This window comes from Populus euphratica, unplaced genomic scaffold, assembly GCF_000495115.2.
Source record: "Populus euphratica unplaced genomic scaffold, PopEup_1.0 scaffold133.1, whole genome shotgun sequence".
In the NCBI taxonomy this organism is placed as follows: domain Eukaryota; kingdom Viridiplantae; phylum Streptophyta; class Magnoliopsida; order Malpighiales; family Salicaceae; genus Populus; species Populus euphratica.
In genome coordinates this window covers 152,611-179,567 of record NW_011499937.1, presented here as the reverse complement: position 1 = coordinate 179,567, position 26,957 = coordinate 152,611, and the positions used below count along the sequence as shown (strand labels likewise).

The following is a 26,957-nucleotide window of genomic DNA, read 5'->3' as shown; positions in this document are numbered from 1 at the left end:
CAATACAAATTTCGAGCTAATTTACTTAAGTATCATGATGCACTTAATGTTGGAGATTATTTCATAATACAGATTAGACCTGAACGGTGTCCTTTGGAAACCGATCATAAATTGCAAGTAAGTAGTGCTAGACCATTCAAAGTGTTGCAAATGATTAAATCAAATAATTATGTCATTAAATTGCCATTAAACTTTGATATTAGCTCTACTTTTAACTTGAAAGACTTCAATATTTATAAAATACAGCTTATCCCTGATGCTCCTTTTGATTCCCTTACCTCATTATCCATATCTTTGGCACAAAAGGAACATATTAATGCTACTTTGAATGCACAAGTTGTTTTTACCAGGGATGGTGAACTTCAGCAAATCCCAGTATATGAGCTCGACGACCAGATTCAGATTATACTTGAATTATCATAGAGACATCACAACACTTGATCTTTATCTTTAAGAGCGTTATCGGAGTCGCCTTGGTCTATACTCGACAGGGTCGAGTTCTTCCAACCTCGGGAGAATTGATGGGGACACCGGACCCGAAATATTATTTATGCACGCGAATGATCATAGACGATGGAGGATAACCCAAACAATTGAGAGATTGGGCCTTAACTTATGTTTTGGGTTTAATTTATGTGAACTTTTAGTTGAGTTTTATTAATTTGGCTTTATTTGTTGGGTTTGATTTAATTATTGTTGGGTATTTTATGTAGTGGGCCATAAGCCCAATCACTTATTCTAGTTAGGGTTTTAGTATAAATACCCTACTTTTCTAAATATTAAGGACTTTTGATGATTAATGAAAAATATTGCAGATTTTGCATATCTTCAATCCCCTTTCTCCTCTTTCTTTGCTTTCTCTTCTTGCTTCTTCTCTAAAAGCTTCTTTCTATTCCCGGATTTAATTCTTTTGGTTTGTTGTTCCGCATCAATTTCCTTGCCTCCCATGTTATTGCAGTCTTTAACAACAGCAACAACAATGCCTAAATCCCGAACTAGGTGGGGTGGTCAAAAGCTGGCATGTCTTGGAATAAGTCTAATCTTGTTATATTTGTTTGCTCTTTTTAATGATGTTTGTGTTCGATCATTATTTTGGGGAAGATAGGAGAGTGGAGAGGAAAAATATCTTCATGTACATAAAATTATTTCTGTCATGGGAATTTATCATTTTAACAATGTGATTGACAATACCCTATGTTCCTATGCATTTAGCAAATCCGCCAAATAAAGGATCATGACGTCCTGTTTCTTTAGCGTTTTCATAGCTCAGAAGCTTTGGAGGGCAAAACCACCCAGCACCTTTTGTTTTGACTAGCCAGATGATGAAAAAGGAATAAATCGGCCAAATAATTCTCACACCAAACACTGTTGTTGCACTTGCATCTAGTCCAAGATCATGAATCACAAAGTAGCTTGAAAACAATCGTGTCAAATAATGAAGATATGACTGTTACAATCATGACTTAGTTCCTCGCATGTCCTTCAGCTGATATGGTTGAATTGGATTAGTTGGTTCTCCCATCTGCCTAAGTAGGACTGGCTGGTTCCGGAATCCATGAAAAGTTCTTCATCAATCCTCTCAAACATGTTTCAAAGTCGTGAGACGCCACTGTTTCAAGCTGGGAAAAACCATGGAACTTGTCCAGCCAATGAGCGTGGCGAAGAATGCGCAGCCCAACTTCTGCTGTTCAGCATGAGGATTCTGTTGATAGATCTTTAAGCTCAAGTTTGGGAACGCATTTCTTACTACCTCTTCTAGTAAGATGAACAAGGCCTAATCACCTAAGAGCCATAATGCATTTGGCACCATTTGGCCTACGCAGGAAAACTCGTAGCATGAATCCACAAATAGAAAATTATATGTACACTTGTTTACATAATCAAATGTTTGGTTGGATGTCATCTCTGGATCGCATGTAGGATAAAAACTGGGTAGGTAGTTCTGCCAAAAGTGCTTGAACAACAGCAATCTCTCCACCTGCAAATATTATTCATGTTACCACCCAAAAAAAAATCATTGAAGCTTCCATCTCAAATTGATTTACAAGATATATGCTTACTTTGTACATCCCGAAATGGCAGAAACTGGACTATATCACGTGAAGCAACACGTCCACTTGAACTTTCTAGTCTCTCTCCTTTATCAGCATCTAAAATCTGGGCAGCAATAATTAAACTTCAGAAAATCAGAGGTGGTCGATAAAATAACTGAGGTTTACACAATCAAATATTTCCACTGTGGAGAGGTATTGATGTTAAGAAAGATACCTCCATTTCTTTGAAGTCAGCTCCTCCAACTCCAACTATGAGGATTGATAGCGGTAGGTCAGATGCTTTCACTATGGCATCTTTGGTTTCCTGGAGATCAGTTACAACTCCATCCTGAGACAGTCACGTTTCAGTGCAAAAAAAAATAAAAAATTATAGAAATTAAACACGAAAGTCTTATTCTTCTGAGAATATGCTAAATCCATCCTGAAAAACAAATAATTAAATTCTACATCAAAATGGAATGATATTACATTACAGAAGAATAAGCAATTTCTGAATAGAATGTTTAGAAAGGAAAAAGGTGCTAAATTGTGAAATTGGTGAACTGATCAGCATAGCATGTCTGAAAGACAAAACCAGCCAGAATTTCGGTGTCATTCTTACCGTAATTATTAACAAAACAAAGTATTTTTTTCCTCCATTTGCAGGAGACTGGCTAGCAATTAGTGCAGCATTGCTGATCACAGGTCCAAAGAGTGTTGGTCCGGCAAGAGAAACATTATAGAGAGCACTGGTATATGCTGTCATAATTCCCTGGATTCCGTCAACCTGGAAGAGTGGCATATGCTTAAAACACAGGCATTGTAAGTAAGGTAGGAACATCTGACTTCTGATTTCGAAGTATTTCACCTCACAGTGATTATTGCTTCCATTCAAATTAAAACAATGTGAGACTGGACCATCAATTGGTCGTGCCCCAAATCCCCAGGCTGGAAAGCGCTTATCTGAATCATAAAATTTTAACACTTCTCCAACCTCTAAGATTGCCTGGAAAACAAATTGGCCGATGAGGTGATATATGTACATTGTAAAAAGAAGATAAAAGGAAGTAAAGAATACAGCAGAGAGAATTTCTCTTACTCTTTGGTATGCATTTAGCCGTCCAGATGGATCAAGGTAATGCAAGGAATCAGGGAGGCGGGGATTTCCATTTGAAGCTGTAAGAAGAAAATGAAAGGTAGAAGGATACATTAGAGTTCTTAAAACATATAGATTATGGTGTTATTTAGTTATTTTTATGAACAATTTTTTCAAATGGAAACCTCCAACAGTGAAATAAGAATAAATGTGTAAGCAATTTATCCTAAATGCCATAAACTCCTCAAAACATGACTCTGCTTCCAACTAAAAAGCTCCAGCCTCTTATGCTTCATATATAGAAAAAAAAACACAAATTATTCAGAGGTATCTTTAATAAGAGAGAAATTCTGCTTCCTTTTTTTATCTTTTTACAGGTCTGTAGATCAAGGTCATGTTTGTTTCCTGGTTTCCAGAAAACCACTTTCCAGATTTTTTTATATTTGTTTGCTATTAAAAAAGTTGGTCAATGAAAAATACTTTTCAGTAAAAAAAAAATATAGCTTGGTTTCCAAAAAAGTGTTTTCATAAAAAATTTGGGTATAAAACACTTTCTGGAAGTTATGAAAAATTTAGAAATATTATATTATTTACTGATTATATCAAATTTGGTCCTCAAACTTTTGATTGTTACATATATTTTGTTTTGAATATTTATTTTTCAATTTCATCTCTTAAAATTTAATCTTTATATTAACTTTGGTTTTTATTTTTATAATTGTTATTTGTTTTTCCCTTATCATTTTTTTATTGAAAATTTTTATATATCAAATTTGATTTTTATTCTTTTGATTGTTACTTATTTTATTTGAAATAATTTATGAAATGTTAATTATTATTATTTTAATTTCTTCATCTTTTATTTATTTTTTATTTTTTAGATTTGATCTTTATTATTTTGATTATTATTTATTTTATTTGAGATAATTTATGAAATTATTTTTTTTCCATTTCATTCTCATTCAACTTTTTAATTTGTAAGATTTGTTTCTCATTATTTTAATAAACTTGAAAAAAATAAATTATTAATAAGTTATTTTCAGCTCATTTTCCATAACATAACCAAACACTGGAAAATATTGTTTAATTTATTTTTCATTACACTACCAAACATCAGAAAATAATTTACTTTTTCAGAATTCACTTTCCTGAAATTCACTTTCCAAAAGAAAACTTCTTTCCAGCAAACAAACGGGGCCCAAAATAAAAATTCCTACATGTCATGATAACTTTTATAGATAGCTAAAAACATAATCGTGCCTTTTGTATTTAAAATGAAAGAAGAGAAAACGTCAGGAAATTGGCAGAACTAGAATGAGAACAAGGATACACATTAATTCAAGAACATTAATAAATATTGATGTAGAATCACAAACTAAATCATCGAACCAAAAACAAATAATAATTTCCATTGCATTCCTAATGTTATTGAGAAAAAAAGAGTTTGGTCCATAGGGGAAAAAAATCACACATTGTAGCTAAAGTTAAAATTTGTAAACTGTTACCCGTGAAATCAACTGCCACCATGAAGTTCAGTTCACATCCCCCGGCCAAGTAATCCAAAAATGTTCGTTGACTGCTTTGGGAAAACTTGTCCACAAATAGCTGGCTCTTTAACAACTGCATTAAGATAAGCAAATTAGGCATGCAATAGCGAAAAGAGACAGATTCATGATTCCAGTCAATTTGATTCACATAATCAGACCTTATTCTGATGATTATGCCCAACAGTTGTGGGTAAAAATAAATTCTCTCCTTCGCCATTAGAATGAAGCTTTTCCAACTCAACTAATGATTTTTTAACTTTTCTGATAAATCAACAATGAAGAAGATTTATCAACATGCCAGTTATGGAGGTAAGGTAAAAAATAATAAATGAAGAAGAAGATATCACCGTTTACCCAATTAAATCATGCTTGCCACTGCTATTGAAGTTAAAGCACTCAATCATTAATGGATTTTCCTGCAGTTTCAATTAGAAAGGTAACATTGCCCTGGAAGGCCATGGTGGGTAATGGACTCGAATAAAAATACAAAACATGGACAGCTCATGGAGCTTGTTTTTACCTTGCTTCCAACATGTTGAATGCTCAAATAGATTGGTTTCCACACTGGGTTGTGATCATTTTTTAAGACTTCTGTCTTACACACAGGAATGGGGAGCCCAACCTCAACAATTTTTGAGATTAGCAAAAAAGGGTCCTACAGATAAATGACAAAACAATTACTTATGTTTCTCATGAAATGCCTAACAAAACAACAAGAAACAAGATCTCAATAGCCCATACACTTTTTGAGAACAGATCCTTATGTTCCAAATCCGAGCACCTTAATACCATCTCCATTGTAGTCTTTGAGCTTATGCATTCCTCGGCATGCACAATAAGCTGTCCACAATGTCGAAGATTGCCTGACATGGTAGGATCTTCTCTAAATAAAAGATCTAAATTCAATGACCTACTTGGCCTGGTTACAACCTGTGCCGACAGAAAAAAGACTGGTTCAGTAATTAAAAATTTAACTCCAAACAAGTCTCTCAAGGTCATTTAATTTGTAAACCTGTATCCTTCTTACAGAGAACACAGTATATTTGGTCTAAATTTAGATCTTAGGTTTCATCATAGTTACTATAAGGTCCATCTGGCTAGGATTAGAGTCAGAAGAATTCCCTCCTTTGAATAAAAACACCAAGATTCCCATTCTTTAATAATTACTATACAGAAAGAAGTGAAGGAGGGTGGCATTCAAATCATACCTCAGATAATACACAAGATGCTTCGCCAAGAAATTGTAGCTCTTCTAGCTTAAGCATCTGCATTTGTTGAATCATTAATTATCAATAGGGCAAGCTTCTATTCATTCCAATGACAATAACTTGTGATAAACATTCTCCACTGTTTCTAGAAAACATTTTTCTAAGCACTGGACAATATCCATGTAATATCCAAACAGTGTGGCATGTTTAAATTCATTTTACAAATGAACCAGAGAACACCTTTGATATGGAAAGCATACGCCAGAGAAACAGCCAACAATTCCCTCAAAATGTTATCATGGAAAATCTATTTATGAACAAGTTCCTCTCCCCTGTTTGCACAGAAATACCCCATCAGCCATAAATATGTGGTATAGCTAAATTCCAACACCCCCACCCACCCAACAGCCAAAAATAAAAAGCAACCCAGTTCACAAAAAAAAAAAAAAAATTATCCTGAGACCATTCTCTCTTTGGTGCTTCAGTTTATGTTTAGAGCAGTTAATCAATACCTTTCATGATAACAGAGATCTTTTAATGACAGACGGAAGGTAATTTATAGAATTGAGTGCTATAAATGAACTATCAACATTTCCATTTATTTTCTTGGTTTGAATCCATATCATTCTTTAAAAAATCAATGGTCCTAATCTCTTGACAAATAAATTAAAAACTTTTTAGACTAAAATGTCACTGTCATGTACTGTATCTAGAGACAATATTAGCCACCTCCAAAATAGTCCCTCATAAAATACCAATAAGGATAAGAGCCAGTCCCTAATGGGGTTGAAACTCAAATACAGGGATGAGAGAAGTGGCGGAGCCAAATGGGACAATTGCCCCCTTAATTTTTTTTTTCAAAGTATTTTTTATATTAAATATTAATATAATAGCTTTAAAGGGTTAATTTTCTTTGTTAGCTACTAAATGATCCAAGCTCATTTTCTTTTTTCACTATTGTCCCTGCCTCTCTCTTTTCTACAAAATTTCCCTTCAAGCCCTAAGCTATTAATTAGTTGAGCAAGTAACCTCTTATGCTTTATGCTTTATGCTTTAGGGAAGTTTCCTTCATCTTTTCTATTTGTTTCATTATCTAATTTTAGTTTTATTTTTTTATAATTAGTTATTGAAAATGTTGGGGTTTATAATAATTTATGGGTTTGTTGAATTAATGTGTGTATAGGTAATATTATATGCTAATGGATATAAATTGAAATGAGTTTTGATGAATTGATAAGTATTTTGCTATAAATTTCATATGAAAAATGATGGTGATGAATTTACTAGTGATTAAAAATGAAATACAAGACAACTCAAAAAATTAGAGACATAACAGATAAATTAAAAAGAAAACATTTAATATTTATGTTTAATCCACTTGTACAAGACAACAAGTCAGTAAGAACAACATCAATTTCTGACAATCCTTTTAAGTTATGATTTAAGATGTTATGTGTCATATATCAGCATAGAATTGTTGCCAAGAACTTTCCTAGTCCTTGGAAGATTTAGAAATAGATAAATAAAGGTTTGTTGTATATATTGAGAAAGATATTTTTAATGAGATTAAAAATAAAATCTCAAAGAAAACAATGATAACATAAGTTTTTTTATTTTAAAAGTATTTTTAAATTAATTTTACTTGACTTGAGTTGAGTTGGTACATATATTTCAAATTAATTTCTTTATATAACACATGTCTATATAGCATGTAATTAATATCAAATATTTGTTAATAATTTGCCCCCTCATTTAAAAAATCTTAGCTCCGCCACTGGATGAGAGGCCAGAAATTTAAATGATGAGGAAAGGTTTACTCCAATCATGAAGCTCAAAGCTGTCTCAATCTCCCGATGTGCCAAAGAACCAAAAGCAAAAGAGGAAGAAAAAAAAGTAATATGAAGGACAGGCAGTTTATGGAGCCTCTTTAAAAACCTGGAATTGCATATTTCTTTTCCTTATTTTCCTCTTAGTTGCATAGTACTTTTTTTAACATTATGAATACTATAATTATTTGACCATCCATCTCTTTTATTAATTTCATGCTGTAAACTAGGTCTTGCAGTTCCAACCAAGACTTCAATAGAATATTAAGAATGGTGAAATATTTTAACATGTTGTTCCATACAGAGTTATTTTTGAACAAACATATTGATCTTGGAAAGAGAACTGAGTTTGTTAGGGAGATTATTCGACAGTATACTATTGATAAGAAAATCACAATATAACCAAATTTGCCATTAATAAAGGGAAGCAACAAAGGAAACAGCAATCAGACTATAGAAGGATACCTTTACATCTATGTTGTGAAATTGAGTGTCAACATCATATGCATGGAACCTGTGGTAAATGACACAGATCACAATATAGTGAAACCAATAAAACTTGTATTTGGTTGAAAAGAACATGGAGATACAAGCATAGAACTTACACCAACGTTTGAACAGCTTCAAACTGGAATGTAATCACGTGTTTTGTAATCCATGTTGGATTTAATGAATTAAGAATTACTTCTGTTCGGAAAACTTCAGCAAGTGTTCCATCTTTTCCTTTCGTATAACCAATCAATATAGGATCACTCTAAAGCAGATAAAACTTATATGATAAGAAACAGAAGAAAAGAAATCTGAAGCAGTTGAAATTATCAGGTTATTGCACAAGAACTTAAAATATCAAAAGTAACTAAACATACCCCCCTGATCCCCTAATTGAATTTTTTTTACCGCAACGCATAAAAAAAAAGGTAAAGCCACCAACCTTGGACAGTACATCCCGGTCACGCAAGTTTGTAGCAGAAAATGATAACTGCATAGAAATGGTTTTCACAAAGAAGATTCAGTATGGAGAACGAAAAGGGTAACCTAGACATGAAAATGCAATAACAAATAATCTCATTTAATTGCAGCACATATACTCAACTGTAACATTCTTTTCGAGCAATAACCAACCTATACTCGGATTATAATAATGAATTGAATAATTATAATCATAGAAATGGTTTACATAATTCATATTCATTACCAGATGCCTAATCATTCAAAATGAATTGAATTATCAACAGTTAACAATTCTAAGTCAAATTTAATCAAAAAATTGATTAACCTAATAAATAATCAACCAACTCTGCTTCTGGTAACAGCTTCTATTTAATCAGAAAGTTTTTGCATCTCAACACTAATTAAAAGCTGGAAAAAACTTACTCCAGAAATCAATCTAAATAAATAATGCCACGCCTAATATTATCATGTCATAGCTTCCATCCAAAATTATCAACACTCAACAACTCTAAATCATATTTATTTACTGTACTAACAACAAAAGCAATCGAGGACCGACCGACCTCCATCTGAGAGCCGTACATGCCACGAGACTTGAGGAAATGATCGACAGCGTCATTTCCAGCGGCTGCGCCGCTGCCACCAACTGCCGCCCTACCGCCGGCCACGTCAGAGCAGCAATTCCCCATTATACTCCGCCAGCAGCTAACAGAGTCTACTAATTAGCAGCTAATACACGTTTTTCTCTCGAAAACGAAAAAATTCAGATTCCGAAACAGAAATCGAGAAACGGAAAAATGAATAAAAAGAGAAGACAGAAAACAGAGTCTGATTTTTCCTACTAATAATAATAATATCTGGAAAGGAGGAGTAAGTGCAGCGAGTTGATACGCTTGTGGGCCCTCTCTGTTTCCTTCCTCTATATACACAAATCCGTTTCTATGATAACGCGTTGTAAAATTAAACTACATTTTGATCCCTATAAATACAGAAATGTGACATATTGATCCATTATTTTTAAGTATTTGTAATATTACTCTTATAGTTTTTTCAAAGTATCAGTTTCACCCTTTAAAGTCAAATATAATAAATTATCCTTTTTACTTTTTTATTCTTACTTTCTTAGTTTTCTCTCTAATCTTCGTTATGTTACCACAAAAAAATAATAATTAAAGATTAACTTCTTTATGAATTCTTTTGAAATTAAAAAACTATTTCGATAAAAAAAATTACCTGCTCTAAATACAAATATTGTGCTTCTGAGTTTATTATAATACAAAAAAACTTATAAGCTACAAAATTCAAAAAATAGATTCAAAAGGTAGTAGATATTCAATTATCAAGGATAACATAAGAACTTCCTTGGAACTAGAAGGATAATATTGGAAACGTTTACGCTATGCAGGGGTGGGAATAGAGCTTTGGTAAATCTATAGGGGGCAAAGATGAAGTTTCCGTCGATTTCTTGGGGGGTCTAATAAAGTGAGCAGGACTTATTTGAAGCTAACTAACTCACCAATCAATCTTCGCCACGGTTTTGTAAAGAAGTATAACTGGGTTTGACATTAGCTGGATTTACTGTGATGCCATTGAGATTGGGTTGAGAGCAAGTGATTGGGTGTTGAATAAGGTATGGTAAGAGTCTTAAAATTTTAAAAGTCGTTGGTTTGGAATTTGAATTTGAGAAATTCAGCCAATGAACGCGGAGAGGCGGCATTAAGAGTGTCATGTCGTGGACTCCGCTGTGAATTTGAAACTCTGATAATACCACCACGACTACATCCAATTTTGGAAGGCAATTGCATTGTTAATTCGACCAAGGCACCTCAAATCCGTTGACCATGGTGTTTATAAAGAAATCATGATTTTTCTCCTGATCGAAACTGAGAAATGAAGTTAGAATTTCAACTCTATGATTGAATGGTTAATTCGAGAAAATTGAGAGTTAAATCTTGATTTGAATTAGTTTTTTAAATAAATCGATTAAGATCTTGATTTGACTAAATTTATACATTAAAAAAAAATTAACATTTTAAAAAATTAGTTTATCTATGAGATGACTTAAAAATGTATATATTGACCCAATAATATATATATTCTTTAAATTAGTTCTTGTATTAAATCTAATAATTATAGTTTTAAATTCTTAATTATGATATGATAAGGTTTGTGTTTAACACGTTTCAACTAAAAATTTTGGTTCTTTAATTATTGGGATTTTTTTTTAATTTACTCCATGCAGCTTAAACTTTTAATAATTACTATTTTCTTCATCCCGCACAAGTTAAATCTCTTGTCAAATGTGCACATTATATTAAAAATAATAATAATTAGTTAGCTATTTCTATTTTCTTCATGTTTTGATGTTGTATTTCAATTTGTATTTTATATTATTTTTTATTTAAAAAATATTAAATAAATAAATTTTTAATTATTTTTTAATTATTTTAACATGTTATTGTAAAACAAATTTACTGTAATGTATTTTAAAAAATAGCATATCAATATTAAATAGACTGAGCATAAAAACACCAGGCTATAAATATAAAATCATATAACCAATCAGGTTTTAAATGTATTTTTAAATAGTTATGAGTTTGAATTTTTTCAATACTATTAAAGATTTATAAAATTATTAATTTTAAAATTTATAAAATTAGTTAAGATACAGACGAACTAATATAAATATTCATATTAATATATATATATATATCGAGACCTTTCAAAATGTGGTATAGAAGTCAAATTCATCTTGCATACCCCCCTTCCTAATTGCATTGCAGTATCAAATTGTATTTTTTTTACTAGAAAAAAAATAATAATAACCAGTGGGTCCATCACCTGGAAAAATAACCAATTACTTAATCATTTTAATAAAGAACATAAGGACATAATACAGATTTAAAGGTAATATTTTCGTGGACCTAAGGTTGTAATCTCACGACTTTTTGATCAAGTCTATAAAAAGTGTGTAAAACATTAGAAAGGGTGTTATGTCTTGTAGGAAACATCACTTATGATGTCTATTAGAGTGTTAGAACATGAATAATTTGTCCTTGTTAGCTTAAAAAACAAGTGTCTGTGATGGTTACCCGCCCAACAATCCTTTCTTGTACCATTGCGTGTTCAACAATGGTGAACTTTGTTTTTTTCTTCATTGTTTCTCATGATATAAAATCTTGGGTTGATAGTCCATTTTAGGTATAAGCAATTGTCGAATCCTTGCTAGTTACTCCAACGCTCACGAGTCACGCCTAGACAAGGGGAGAATCTTATGTTTGCCCTTCTCAATGAACAATGATATATATAAAAGAATTTGCAATTATCAATTATTTACAAATATTTATATGTTAATAATTTTTCTAATAATACTTTGTCTTCACAAAATTGTATATTTTCAATTATATTAACTGAAAATATTTTTCATGTGTTATAAAAATTATTCAATATACAAGATAAAGAATATTACTTGATAAATAGCAGCATTAATTAAACAATAACGACGACAATGATATTTTATTTTTATTTTAAGTTATTCATTTATTTGAAAGTGAAGCGAATTTTTATTTTATGTAAATTTTTTTTAAAAAAAGGTACATTTATAAATGATATTTTATCATTTTGTAGTAAATCAACAAGATTTCTTTAAGAATCTATGACCGGAACGGTTTTTGACTGGGATTGTTAAATCAACCAGGACGTTCCGACCAAAAACTCGATCAAATGTAGACCTCGAATCACTGTTTTCCGGTATGCCTGCTTGACCACGGTTTACGATGTCTCATCTCGGATTGTCTGATAACACTGCAAGTGAATTCACGAGCCAAGCTAGCTATAACTCAGATTAGACGAACTAAATACCGATTACATGAAATATATTGGAAAATACTCTACAACGATGCTAGCAGCCACTATTCAATGCTGCCAACTGGTAACCATTGAAAGTGAATTATATAAACATACCAGCTCAAAGGGTGCTGCTGCCTGGTTTGGAAAAATTGGGGAGTAATCATGGTTTTGAGAAAATGGGCAGCAATCATGGTTTGCGTTTGACTTTTATGGGAAGCTGTTGTGGTGCAAGTAGGAATAATTAATCAGAAATGTTTATTATTCATCCTAACCCAAGAACATCCCGCTGGGATTCAATTAGTTTATGTTAGGATACATGAAGCCATTATGGGAGAAGAGTAACTGGGGCCCCAAGCAGCATAAAGAAGCTAGCTGGAGCTTCACAAGAAAAGCAGGGACACCAGAAATGGCAAACAAAAGGCAAAAGCCATGCATGTCCCTTGCTATATGGCATGGACAGGGCTCCAATCAGCGGCTTGCTTCCTCTTATCCCCTAAAAGCAAGACACGATCACTAGACCCCATGCCCACTAAACAATAATGTTGCATGGTGACATAATTAGAGTAGAAAACGAAGAATCATCTCTTCAATCAGAAGCATTGCTTACGGTATAAAGTTGAAATTCAGGCCCACAAGGAAATATATTCCAACTACAGTGGTTTTACTGCTTTCTGTATAGCAACACATGGAGAATCCATCCAGGTAGAGTTCTTTTATGGAAATACTGTATTATAATTATAGCAAATCAAAGAGGGTTAAGATAATGTAAGTAAATGCATTTGAAGAGCACGAAGATTGATCTGATGTTCAAAAAAAATGTGGAGGAGTCAACCAGCACAAAGACCAGGAGGTCAACCACTGGAGGATGGACGGTTGTTGGTGAGGATGGACGGTAGTTGGTGAGGATGGAGACCTGCAACGTGTCCTGAGGTGGTCTAATGGCCAATCTTGGTCTATTGTTAGGATTAGAACGCTATGTCATCTTGGCCCATATAACAAGTGAATCCATTTCAAATTTCAAGGTTTCCCCCACGGGGAGAAGATCCAAAATAGAAATCTTCACGCGTTAAATGGAAGTCAAGCCATTGGGGTCAAGTACTTAATCTTCATCCTTGAACAGGGAAATTGCTCCTGTTTTGTTATTAGTGGGTATGCCAGGTCAAGTCCATGGTTGCACTACATTGATTCTCACTAGCATATCCACGAATATCTTCCCGGGAAAAGAGTCATGGCAGTGACGAGGGAACATGAATATCAAGGTTCCAAGATATGCAACAGCTGCCACCACTTGAAAATTGACTGTTTTACAAGAGAAAGTAGTTCAGCCAGTGAAATTGCAAGCTTGCAGATGATCTTCTAGAATGATGAAAATTATGCATGAAAATATGATAAAAATTATTTTTTAAAATAACTTTTACTTGAAAACAAATTAAAAAAAAATATTTTTTTTAAAAAATTATTTTTAACATTAATATATATAATTAAAACACAATGCTAAACGAGACAGAAAATGATAGTTAGACCACAAAGCACAAAATGCAGGATTAGGGTGGAGCACAATGCTTGAAACCAGCTGTATGCTCATCCAGTCTAGCCCATCACTGAAAATAGCAAGATTGGACCAGTGGAAAGCATCCTGAACTTACAAACCAAGCTTCTAAGTTCATAATCCACTTGCATTCTTCATGAATCAACATGCGTTGTTGATTATTCACATTTATAACATGTCATAAGATAAAACGACCACCGTTCAATTAAGGGGTTTTGAGCCAACAATTTCAGATGAGCTTAATCAAGTTTCCACAATGCCTCTAGCATAAAACGGCCACCGTTCAGTTAAGGGGTTTTGTGCCAACAATTTCAGATGAACTTAATCAAGTTTCCACAATGCCTCTAGCGTGCATCGCCTTATTTATGTCATCAAACCAATTTGATCTTTGCAAGTATTAAATCACTGTAGAATTAAAAAAAAACCTCACTGTAGACAAATGCAGGACATTAGTAGAAAATTGAATATGATAACACTCGAACAAATTGAATGGGTTTGGGGAGTGGAGGCTGTTGCCTCCAACAGTGAGGACAGAAAGAAACGAGTTTCACTGCTGTTTCATTTCGAATCATAAGGCCACCTATAACATGTATCAAGGGCCCACAGGTAAAATCTATCAATTTGGCAACTATTTGTTCATCCCACCAGAGTTCTGTCTCTCTCACAATCCAATGGCAAAATCGTGTCAACCCAAAAATGATCTTAAGATAAGCTTGTTCCTCTTCAAAACAAGTTACATAATTCCGCTCAAGGAAAAAATGAGGAGCACAGCCAACATGACCAACAAAAGGAATTGCATAAAATGTATGAAACAAAGCTTCCAAGGCTAGATGATCTTATGTAACCCGATGTGCAGATCTGAAGATATGGAAATCAGAAGTTGGAGAGAGTACTGCCATACTGCTTTAAAGACTCGTTTCTGATGAGCTTTTATGGACTGGGATGGCTTGTCATAATTGTACCTGATATCAAAGATATGGATCACAGGATCTACTGAACCAGATGTGAGGTACAGACCATCAGGAGACCAAGCTTGATTGATCAGAGCTGACTGAGAGTCGCTACTTTCTTGTTTAAACCCAAAAGAATGAATTTCCATTTGCTTCAGTCTTATATCAAACAGCCTAAGTTGCTTCCCATGAGTCCTGAATATGAGATCTTCTATTTTAACATTCAAATAGCTTATAAAAAATATGAAACTATAGTGAATCTTGTTAGGAAAGATGAACAAGAAACTTAGTTCTATCAACATGCCTCCCAGGTGAAAGCAGGAGTTTCTGCAACTGCAATGCACCTTTAGCACTGTTTTTGTGCTTCAAAGTCCTCATAAAGTGATATTAATTTAAAAATACTGTAGTTTATCTAGAAAGTAGAAACCAAATGGAAGAGTTGAAAGTGTGTGAAACAACATCAAACTTAGTTGACCGAGTAGATTTCTAAAAGCATAATAAGGAGACTATTAATACTAATAAACAGATGAGTTGATGAGGACTCGTGTCAGAACAGAAAAAGGGAGATAATTCTTACCCTGTTTGAACCATGAATAAATTGAAATCACAAGGATTTGGCAGAACACTCATGCACTTGCTGTCGAGTTGATGCTTGAAGTCAGCTCTCCCAACTTGCACATCAAACCCAACAATTCTCTTATCTGCACCAGCAGACAGTACAATCTGCTTTTGCTGCATCCCGGCAACCCCCATGACAGCAGAAGAATGCAAATTCCTGTGCAATATCTTTGGCTTCCACGAGTTCTTATCATCTTTCTCATTCCAAAGAACAACACCATGATCACTGCAACCAGTAACAAAACAAGTATTTTCCCAGGGCATGAACTCTATGCTGTTAATAGTACCCTTAATATGAGGCTTGTCATCCAAGAAAGTTACACGTGCTCTCTGCCAACGCAAAAAGATACAGAATTAAAGATTATTTATCCAAAAAACCCTACATTTTAAATGGAAGTGTATGATCCTATCCTATAGCACGATGGCATGTGCACAGAGTATGCTAACTCCACTGCTGTGAATCCATGCTATACATATGTAATTGAGACATATCTATAAAAGTGGCACTGACATATTAATTCAGAAAGTATATTTCAACCATGATCCATACCCCTTGCATTTTATTCAAATTCAGAATTGATATCTGAGAATCCCCACTATCTGCAGTGTAAACAGAAAATAAGCTATTTCCCAGTGGGTGCCAGGCTATATCTTCTGGCCATCGACGTTGCAATGGAGACACGCAATCAGTGGTGCTAAGTATAGAGGCACCTGACCTGAAATTTAAGAGGGGGGGAAACAAGATGCTAGATGAGCACCTTCACATTACAGAACTGAAGATTAAGCCACGAAACTGCATGTTATTGATACAAACAGAAAAATTAGTCCATGCTTCAACCAACTAAAATGGAAGCAACTGAGGATTATTTCTCTTCCATAATCAATAGCACCTACAAATCTGTTCCTTGTCAATGCAATAGCAAATAAATGTGAAACATTTTTTTGCCTGAATAGCAAATGGGTGCTCATAATTTGAAGGAAGCTGGTTGCTCAAACCAAAGAAATATTGATCTTCTGAGATCTTCACTAGAAGTAATCATTAATGTTCATGGAAACAAATCTGCAGTTAAATAGCATTGGCCAGGAGGTTTGTGAATTTGAAGAAGTTGGAGGCAATTTTCATAGGCAGGTGCGGGCACAATACTTTTCTTTCTTTGAAAAAAACCTAATTTGACAAAAATCAAGAGAAGTACACATGAAGCATGCATGAGACACCACCCTTGTCAAAATCTTTATGAAAGCGATCTTGGGAAACATGATATTACTTTCCATTAACCAGTGAATAGCACCCATAAAAAATTTCCATGACTCATCATCTCTTGTAGTTCAAACACTAATATACAAGAGAAGCGTCTCTCCTCCCTCTCCCCTCCACCAAAAAAAAAAAAGAGGCAAATAAGTACAACTCTTAGTAAAGTGCCTTAACTGGAAAACACAGAAAAAGTCACCAAGAACACAGGCCTGGAAGAGAATCATATTCCTGCATCCATCCTCAACTACTCATGGAATTTTGCAAACAAGCCTAGCAATTTCTCAGCCAAAATGCAACCCTCATGTTCATATTTGTGGAAGTGGTTCAAATACAAAGCATTGATTCTTGAAATTATTCAGACATTACAGACCACCCGTTTCTATTAAATTACTCTTGGAATAAATTAGCATCTATGGAAGGCCTTCTACACCCTAATCTTACCAAAAATCTGGCAACATCCCTCTTCTAATAGCAGGCCAATGTCAATCCATAAACCTTACACTCAAACAATTCCAGGATTTAGCAACTACATTCCTGTTTCATGACATGACAGAATAAAGAGTGAAGATGTAAAATTGTCTGCGCTTATGCACAAAGAATATTCCATACAGTTTCTTAAATGTAAGGAATTGACTGTCTAACTGAAATACCAGTACCAAAGCATCAGCCACTTTTTGCAACTCTCCATCTAACATGCTCATTGTGTTCATGGTTCACCATGTGTTATGGCATGGTAGGCATGCTCTTCACATTGTGGATCATCTATCAGCTATTCATGAAAGTTAATGTAAATAAGTTCACACAAACTTTAAGACTTACCCTCGAGCTTGAAGTTGCCATAGGTGGACCATTCCATCCAAAGCACTGTATGTATTCAAAACATTGGACAAAAGTTAGATTTTGTAGATATTACAAGTGAATACAAGAATACCAATACCATGCCTATTTTACATAACAAACATTACAGATTGGAAAAGTATCAAGTAAAGAAAAACATGCAAAATGAATCTGAGATGAACTTCTCCGATGGCCGCACTCATGCATCTTCTTCCTTAAAACCAAAGAACTCATAGCTGGAACAAAAATTCTCCATGCTTGAACCCGCATTCGAGTGCACTCTATGAGTTAGGAACGATGATGTTTTGAGCAATTGTTATAAAGTAAATGCCATTTTTGTGGCCTTCTTTTTCGGTAAAGAAGAAGATATTTTTCAAAAAGTGATGCTGTTATATTTATCCATCTTTCATCTTTTTTGTTACTGCACATATAGTTCTAAATCTACCACTTCATTTTGTATTCTTCTCTTCATGACTCAATCTCTACCCCCGCTAAAAATTTGAGTGCCAAATATTCATCTCCAGGACCCATGCGTGCTTCAGTTGCTCTTCTTTCTACCTGTGGTTGACCAAGTCCCCCCCTCCCCCCCACCAACAAGCATTGATTTATGATGCTCTATGCTTCTATAGATTTGAAAGAACTAATGTGTTTGATTAAGAAGATGACATTCTTCCTATGGAAAACCACAGTTTAAAATGTCAAAATGAAAAGGGAAAATAGCGACAATTTATCATCAGTCAAATCAAAACAACATCTCTAGGTGATAGCAGGGATGTTCATGAACCTATCTTCAACATTCTAAAGGTGAAAGGATAAAAAATTGCAGGATGAATTCAAATTTTATGTCATGTTCTGTAGTTTGATTGGTTGTCATTTGTAGGTAAAATGAAGGAACAAAAAGTTCTCAAGTCTTCAATCATGTCAAAAGAACATGACTTTCATTCATAACAACTACTTCACTCTCGATGTTAATGAGGTGAATCACCTGGACACAAAAAGCTGATCATTGGCTGGACATACAGCAACACTTCTCAACTTTCTTTTGTGCTGACTAGGGATATGATTACTTGTATGGCAGTGGACTGTGCATGGAGAAGAGCTCCTAGACACCAGTGGAATCAATTCCTTGTGTTCTTTCTGTTCTGAGATTATACAGAAAAATTATGTGAACAAGTAATTAAGTTCCAAGTGAAGTGAAATGCAATCCCGGGCATGAAATAACGAAAAGAAAGGAAAAAAAGAAAGAAAAGAGTTACCAATCTTCCTTTTCGTTCCTCTATCCTGAATTTCAATAACCTCAACATCAGGAGACGAACTTTTGTGAGACCTTTCCACCTTGACATCACTATTAGATTTTTCCACTTTCACATCCGCAACACTATTAAGTTTTTCTACTTTCGCATTCGCGACACCATTAGAGGGAGTGGAAGAATTCGGTTGAGCACTAGAACAACTCGAAATTCTCGCACCTGAACCCACCAATTTTAGTGGTTGAGGAACTTTCGGAATCACAAGTTCAGTCCTAGACTGGGGCTGGCTTCCAGGAGAAGCCTCATTTACATGAACCGGACTTGGAGATTTCCTCTCCACCTTCACATTCTTAATTCCATTCTCTACAGAAGGTTTATTAGGCGCTGTTACATTGCCTTTTCCACTTAGCCGACCCAATTTCACCTGCGATTCCTCTAACCTCTTCTCTGCTTCAACAACCTGCACACTTTTCCAAACAAATAATCAACCACCGATTTATTTTTTTAAGAAAGCTAATTAAACAACTCATTTCAGTTTTTTTTTCCTCCTTTTTTTAATTAATCTGTAAAACAGAATTAAAAAAAAAAACAACGAAACGATCTGTTTTGTTAACCTCCAATCGATGATTAAGAAATTCAAAGAAAAACCCTAGATACTATCATAACTATATAAAAAGAAACTATATTTCATAGAAAAAAAGAGGAAATGAAGAGGTATGAAAATTAAAGACAAGAAAGAAAGCAAGCAACCTGAGTTTGATAATAAGAAACGCGTTGCTTAAGATGCTGAAGTTCACGAGAACGATGTTCGATTAGAGCAATCAAAGCGACTTTTTGCTCCTCCATGCTATCTTCTTCTTCTTCTTCTCTGCCGTTGTTCTCTTTGCATTCTTGATTTATTGACACTTCATTATCGTCGTCGTTGTTTTGCTGCTCTACTTTTGGCTTTTTAAGAATCGGAGATGGTTTGCTCATTTTTTATTTTTTTTTAATTAAGTGCTTTGTCCAGTGCTGTTTTGTGATTGCTTTGTTTGTCAAGGAGCGCGCGGGAGAGGAAGGAGGGAGGGAAGGAATTTGTAATTTATAGGGATTGGAGAGGAGAAATGAAAAGTTCTCAGTCGTTACTTAGTTAACTAAGTACATGTTTGTTTTTTAAAAAATTATTTTTTAAATTTTGTTGTATTTGTTTGTTATTAGAAAAGTTAGTTAATAAAAAATATTTTCCAGTCAATAAAAAATACTTTTCAGTTAATAGAAAACACTTTCCGGTCAATGAAAAACACTTTCTGGTTAACAAAAATATTTTTTAGTCAAAAAAAAAATTGGCTTGGTTTTCAGGACAGTGGTTTTCGGAAAAACACTTTCCAAACTTTTTTGTGTTTGTTTTTCAGAAAGTGGTTTCTAGAAAATCACTTTCCAAACTTTCTTGTGTTTCTTTGCTGTTAGAAAAGTTGGTAAACGGAAACACTTTCCAGTCAAAGAAAACTTTAACTTGATTTTCAGGAAAGTGTTTTCCTAAAAAAATTGGGAGGAAAACACTTTCCGGAAGTTGTGAAAAATTTAGTAATGTCATTATTTGTTGATTATATCAAATTTTATCTTCAAACTTTTGATTGCTATATATATTTTGTTTTGAATATTTATTTTTTAATTTAATTTCTTAAAATTTAATTTTTATATTAACTTTGGTCCTCATTTTTATAACTGTTATTTACTTTTCTCCAATTATTTTTTTATTGAAATTTTTTTCTATCAAATTTGGTCCTCATTCTTTTGATTGTTATTTATCTTACTTGAAATACTTTATGAAATGTTAATTATTATTATTTTAATTTCTTCATTTTTTTTTAGATTTGATCTTTATTATTTTGATTATTATTTATTTTATTTGAGATAATTTATGAAATTATTTTTTTTCAATTTCATTACTATTCAACTTTTTAATTTGTAAGATTTATTCCTTATTATTTTAATAAACTTGAGAAAAATAAAATATTAATAAATTATTTTCCAGTTCATTTTCTATAACATAACCAAACACAAGAAAGTATTTTCCAGTTCATTTTCCACAACACTACCAAACATCAGAAAATACTTTACTTTTCAGGAATTCATTTTTCCCGGAATTCACTTTCCCGGAATTCACTTTTCAAAAGGAAACAACTTTCCTGCAAACAAACGGAGCCTAAGACTGAAATAGCATTGTCTATTAAAATAATATTTTTACTTTATTTTTAAAAAATTATTTTTAATATTATTACCTCAGAATAATTTAAAAATATTAAAATAATATTAACTTAAAATAATCATAAAATAATTTTTTTAAAAAACATGATCACATCGCAATACCAAACAAGTTTTATGTAGTGTATATTGAATATGCATTACTAAAAAATTTTAAAAAAATTCATTTTTTATTTTTATTAAAATTTCATATAATTTATAGGTTTTAGATCATGATATTAAAAATATTTTTTAAAAAATTAAAAAATTATTAATATATATTTTAATATAAAAATTATTTAAAAAATAATCACACTGCGGAAGTAATTAATAGCTTAAGCAAAAATCAAAATATAGTGGTCTCTTTCCCGTAGTTAAATTAACAATGAACAGTGTATCATGAGAAAGGTCGATGCCTTTCAATATTTTCAACAATAATACTGTAATGGTTATCATTACAATTATAATTATATATAAAAAAAACTAAGTAAAATTATGAAAACACTCTACAACCAAAGATAAATAAACATCGTGGATTAAGAAAATGTTTTCTTCTCTCTTTTCTTGAAATATTTTATACTCTAGTCACCAACTTTTTCCAATTTTATTATTTTATATTCCATTAATTGGAATTTAATCCTAATAATTAATTATTTGTTTTAACTTGCTCAGGGTTTTGGGAAAAAATATATTTAGTTAACGGTAAATTCCAAAAAAATAAAATTTGATTTTATTATTTATAAAAAACTGAAATTGCAAGGACTAGATTTGACACTCAAGCAAAAAAACACAACAATTTTTATTTTTTCATTTTTATTATTTTTTTATTGAGGTTTTGGCATTTTCATCGTCAACTTTATTTTTATACATTTCAATCCTTCATTCTATGAGGAAAGAAAATTGTTGAAAAACATAATAAAAAGCTATTAAATATCCTCGTTTTAACAACTTAAAAAAAGTGAATATTTATATTAATGAGTTTTATTTGATAAAACGAATTCATTTACTATGTTTTGAATCCTTTATCTTGCTAAAAAAACTAATTAATGCTTAAATCTTTTTGACATTTGAGTTAATTTTCATTTCCTGACTGATTAAATATTGGATCAAGACCAAAAAAAATTTATTAAGGTTTTTAAATCACAGTCTTTTTTTATATATATAAATTCTCATGTGAAAAAAAGCTTGAAAATAGATTTTTCAAATCTTAAAAAAAAAAAAATCTGACCCATCATTCTAACAGCCTCAAATGTCCATATATATATATATATATATATATGTTCCTCCCAATTTAAAAGAAATTAAAGAGTGACGCGTGAGCGGGCATCATAAACTTGAAGAGTTCTGAACTCAAAGACAAATCTGGATGCTGTGAGTACCACGTAAGGAAAACGAAGCCTTCGAGAAATTATGTTGGGGCATATTGCAAGTCTGATCCATAATTTCAGACGGCATGGTGCAGCTTTGGAACCTGAAAATTTTCAACACAGTTCTTACAATCAGAGAGCTGGCTCTGCACATTGTCACATCCATCTTCAGGAAAGAACTGGACGATCAATTTCTCCAGAAATGACGAACTGAACCGACTTTGATACCAAATTCCTGAAAAAAGGTCATGGCAGCCAGGTGCCGAGCTAGGACATGAGGATTGAAAGGGCCAAGTTAGAAACACTAATTTAAAAGGGGCAAAAGTTAAGAATTGCTAATTTCAGAGTTAAAATTTATAATTATTTCAGGAAAAACCGGGATTTTATTTATTTATTATTAGTTTTTGTTTTTTGGCAGAGCCGGGGTCCTGCCAGCCAGCCCCGCCTCCCCCCTAATGACAATATCTTTCAGCAATTAAATGTCTTGCTGATTGAGAGCTAGATAGATTATGTTTTTATATTTTTTTAAAAAAATATTAATTTAATATATATTTAATATTTATTAATAGTATTAATTTGCTGATGTAAAAAATAAAATAAAAATCTGATTTTTTTAATTTTAATGTATTTTCAAGTGAAAAATATTTTTACAAATTATTTTACAAATATCAAACACATAAATATTCGTAGTTCAATTACATTTTTGAAAATACTTGTATGTTTTTTAGCTTTAAATTATATATATATCGTTTTTGAATAAACTCAAAAAAAATAAAAAAAATGAAAATCACTATCACATTATTATCTTAATACGATATCTACTGCCACCAAATCAGTACGAAGTAAAGGACCAGAAATTAAAATTGTACCAGGTACAATGAGAGCGAGGGAATAAGTTACTGCATGGACAATCTTGATGTCTTAAAGAATGTAGACGTCTTGAAACAGTAAATTGCACCGGGTCCAGAATTTCAAGCGCCATGCCGAAGCTTTGGCACCGAAAATCTCCTACAAAAGGCTTATTTACAAATAAAATGGATTCGTCCATCGTCATCACGCTGCTCCAGTAGAGAACTGAAAAGTCAATTTCTGCACACCTGACAAAATAACAAACTTTGATGTCTTAAAGAACCAGATGACAGGAACACTGAGGACGGAGCAGTCCTTTCAGCGATTTAACCCACGAAAACATAATTTAAACTTTAAAGAGAATGAGATCAGTTAGATTGAAGACAGCCCATAGAACAATGCTTCTTCAGTAGCACAAATATGGGCATTTGGGTGTAAATTAGCAGCGCAAGAGTTGTTAGGCAAGAGCAAAATTGAAACTAACTTCTCTTCTTCTTCTTTTTTACAACTTGATCGCATAGATCAGGATAATATCAAGAAAGTAAAAGCCAATTGATAACTTACCAAAGAACATACAGGAAGATTGCTGAAGGGGGCAAGGCAAAGACAGCATCAAATGAGATAAATTTGCAGGTTACTTGAAGTGGACTTTCAATTTCCATATTTAAAAGGGCTTCTTTTCAAAAAATTTCATGCTCGCAACTCTTCATTCCCATTTCATGTGACCTCTCTTCGTAATTGGCTAGCCCCATGGAGTGATTTCTATTTACAAGGTCAATTATAATTTATTTTTTTTAAAAAAAAAAGAGGGGGGTGGGGGCACCAACCCAGCGGCACAACTGCAAGGAGTTGATCTCGCGATATTGAAGAGAACCAACAACCCAATAATAAACCCTGGACAAAGTTTGACATTTTCCACAAGACAGCAACAGAAAACGAAGAGCAAGGGCAGTGGTACACAGACCATAATGCCTAATGAAGCCCCAGCCATGCATCTAGATATGAAATCTAATTTTCTTCACCATCCACAGCTTGTCTAAAAGCTAATAAAAAGGGACATCGATTCAAGCAACAAGATCAACTTCATCACGGTCGGGAGGAACCACATCTAGTCTCATCATACTTCGATATTGATCTGGAACAGGTGCACCAGCCTGCACACACAGCTCCACTACAGCTGGAGCCTTGCCATAGTACCTCTTCAACTTGTTATCCAGAGGAAGCCCATTCGTATCTCGAACATGCCAAACATAATTGGGGGCCACAAGATCATCAATAGTTGCTTCTTGCCATGCATGCAGACCATCACGATGCTGATGCTTTGTTGCCTTGCACATCCTCACCTTGTGTCCCTTGGGGCCTACCTGAACTTCAGGACAATATCCACAGGTTAACACACCATACTTTTCCATGATCTTCTTTGCCCCAGATATCATTTTGAACCATGACTCCATGGTCCCAATGCTTATTTCCCTTAAATCAGTCACTCCCTCTTGTGATTCTTCCAATGGATCAGTTTCTTTATCCACTATAAAATTTCTTGCTTCATCAAATTTGGTCCCAAGATCGGAACCCATCAGAGGATCAAGGTTCTCATCATGCAAATTATGCTCATTTTCATCACTTTCCTTCGCTTGCTCAAAGTCTACAATTCTTCCTTCAATTGAGTACACGGGTTTTGTCCTCCTCTTTGTAGGGTGCTTTTCAAGGTCGACACCAGCCTGTATACAGAGTTCTACAATGGCAGGGATACGAGGGACCCTGCGACTCTCATCATGCACAACTCTTGGCTTGCCAACACGATCATACAGATGATAGGATTTGGGGGAAAAAACCACATCATGCACTCTCCCCTTTCTCCAAACATGAGTGGAACTCCTCATTCCACTTCCAGGACCAGTGCAGGTTCGAATTTCATGACCCACATGACCAATATGTAACTCATGGCAGAACCTGGATTAGAGAACCTAAGGACAATAAGTAGACCAACAAACTAAAAATTAATACAATTACACCAAACCATATTCTCAGAAATCTTAAATTCTCAATCAAAATTGTAAATTTCTTAATTATTCATTATTTACTGCACTAAGAATAAATTCGAAACAAATACCAAAATGACCACATTTGACTCACTCGGAAATCAAGAGTGAAACAAGATCTCCTTTTCCATTCCTAAAGTAGTATTGTTTGGTTAACCAGTAACACGGATTATAATTCTACAATAAATAATAGATCTTATTCTCAGTGAACGCATTATTCCATTCCTTTAATCAATATCCATCACAGTAATAAGTAAATTCAAATTCATTGAAATTGAAATCCTATTCTCCTTCCAATTCCAATCATTTTAAATTCAAATTTCTAAACAGAAATTCAGAAAGAGACCCACAACCACAGGCCAACTGAGTCTCCTTTTCATTTCATTTTGTCTGAACTTGATAATTTACCTCGTTTCTTTACTAACATGAAAATCAAAATAACAAAATTCAAGTTTAAACCAAATTAAAACACAAAACCCATTTAAAATCCAATCTAAACTCACAAAAGGAACCAGACCCAAAAATCCAAATCCAATCTTTCAACCAGTTCTTACCTGCACTTCTGAACAGGAATGACTTTAACAAGCTTAGAAATCCCAGAAAGCAAAACTTCACGGGCTTCATAAACTTGGTAAGCAACAGGGACAAGTTGAGGGACTAACAAACCATTATCAGGTGGATTCTCCAACATTCTACAGGGTTTTAACTTTCTCGCTTCCTTTTCTTCTTTAGCTCTTTTAATGAGCACTTTCATAGGTGTTACATATGGTTTTCTTTCTGACTTGTCTCTAACAGGTTTTGGTATGTCTTTGTATGATGGGTCATTTGTTTCTGTCCCATAGGGTAAGGGAATGGGTGTTTTTGATGAGAAAAAATGGGTTAGGTTTGGTTTTTTTGAGAGCAGATGTTGGGGTTTTAGTATTTTGTGCATTTTAAGGAAGAATTCGTTAGGGTTTCTGAGGTTAGTGATTTTGTGACTGAAAAAAGTCCAGTGCTTGATTAGTTCAGGAGCAACAAAAAACTGAAGAGGACTAGACTGTAGCAGAAAGATCCTCCCACCTTCAATTTTTTTTCTCTTTTATAGACTTGAGGATACGACGTCGTTTTCTAAGGCTTCAATCATCAATTTTACAATTGATTATTATTATTGTTATGAATTAAAAATTGATAAATTTAAATTCACTCAAAAATATTGGTGATTTAAATAAATTTATAAATAATAAGTTTTTATAAACTATTAAAATTATGTGTGTATGTTATTTAATTACATGATAGAAATAAAAAAATTTGAAAAAATAATTTTTTTAAGATATGAATGGAGGTTCACCTAAAGTATTGGAATAAAAGAATCTTACAATTATATAGTTGTAATTATAATTTCTATACAATAGTTTGTATTTATTTATATTCATTAGAAATCTTGATTTGAATTCATCTTAATATAAAAGACCAAATTCGTACATAATTAGAACTTGAGTGGATTGTTTCTGATTTTATGTCTTAAGAAAAC

General features: G+C 33.2%; 4 protein-coding genes across 4 annotated transcripts; all 4 read right to left on the bottom strand.

Moving 5' to 3' along the window:
• Nucleotides 1-1,323: 1,323 nt before the first annotated feature.
• On the bottom strand, nucleotides 1,324-9,545 carry LOC105136574 (protein BONZAI 1-like). Its single transcript, XM_011041975.1, has 16 exons — nucleotides 9,225-9,545; nucleotides 8,642-8,689; nucleotides 8,316-8,464; nucleotides 8,176-8,224; nucleotides 5,885-5,941; nucleotides 5,418-5,606; nucleotides 5,197-5,331; nucleotides 5,031-5,092; nucleotides 4,835-4,937; nucleotides 4,635-4,749; nucleotides 3,133-3,209; nucleotides 2,902-3,039; nucleotides 2,656-2,820; nucleotides 2,269-2,382; nucleotides 2,061-2,157; nucleotides 1,324-1,978 (listed from the first exon to the last, which is right to left on the bottom strand). The coding sequence occupies exons 1-16, from the start codon at nucleotides 9,348-9,350 to the stop codon at nucleotides 1,881-1,883; spliced, it is 1,722 nt and encodes a 573-aa protein (XP_011040277.1). The 5' UTR covers nucleotides 9,351-9,545; the 3' UTR covers nucleotides 1,324-1,880.
• A 4,965-nt stretch (nucleotides 9,546-14,510) lies between these two features.
• LOC105136573 (uncharacterized) lies at nucleotides 14,511-20,049 on the bottom strand. The gene is made up of 7 exons (XM_011041974.1): nucleotides 19,717-20,049; nucleotides 18,973-19,426; nucleotides 18,702-18,858; nucleotides 17,699-17,743; nucleotides 16,178-16,343; nucleotides 15,587-15,957; nucleotides 14,511-15,204 (listed from the first exon to the last, which is right to left on the bottom strand). The coding sequence occupies exons 1-7, from the start codon at nucleotides 19,939-19,941 to the stop codon at nucleotides 14,886-14,888; spliced, it is 1,737 nt and encodes a 578-aa protein (XP_011040276.1). The 5' UTR covers nucleotides 19,942-20,049; the 3' UTR covers nucleotides 14,511-14,885.
• Nucleotides 20,050-22,495: 2,446 nt separating this feature from the next.
• Nucleotides 22,496-24,097, bottom strand: LOC105136572 (uncharacterized). Its single transcript, XM_011041973.1, has 3 exons — nucleotides 23,970-24,097; nucleotides 23,426-23,653; nucleotides 22,496-22,791 (listed from the first exon to the last, which is right to left on the bottom strand). The coding sequence occupies exons 1-3, from the start codon at nucleotides 24,065-24,067 to the stop codon at nucleotides 22,725-22,727; spliced, it is 393 nt and encodes a 130-aa protein (XP_011040275.1). The 5' UTR covers nucleotides 24,068-24,097; the 3' UTR covers nucleotides 22,496-22,724.
• A 109-nt stretch (nucleotides 24,098-24,206) lies between these two features.
• Nucleotides 24,207-26,494, bottom strand: APO3 (APO RNA-binding protein (DUF794)). Its single transcript, XM_011041972.1, has 2 exons — nucleotides 26,002-26,494; nucleotides 24,207-25,358 (listed from the first exon to the last, which is right to left on the bottom strand). Exons 1-2 carry the CDS (start codon nucleotides 26,376-26,378, stop codon nucleotides 24,470-24,472), a joined length of 1,266 nt encoding a protein of 421 aa, XP_011040274.1. The 5' UTR covers nucleotides 26,379-26,494; the 3' UTR covers nucleotides 24,207-24,469.
• Between the last annotated feature and the right edge of the window lie 463 nt (nucleotides 26,495-26,957).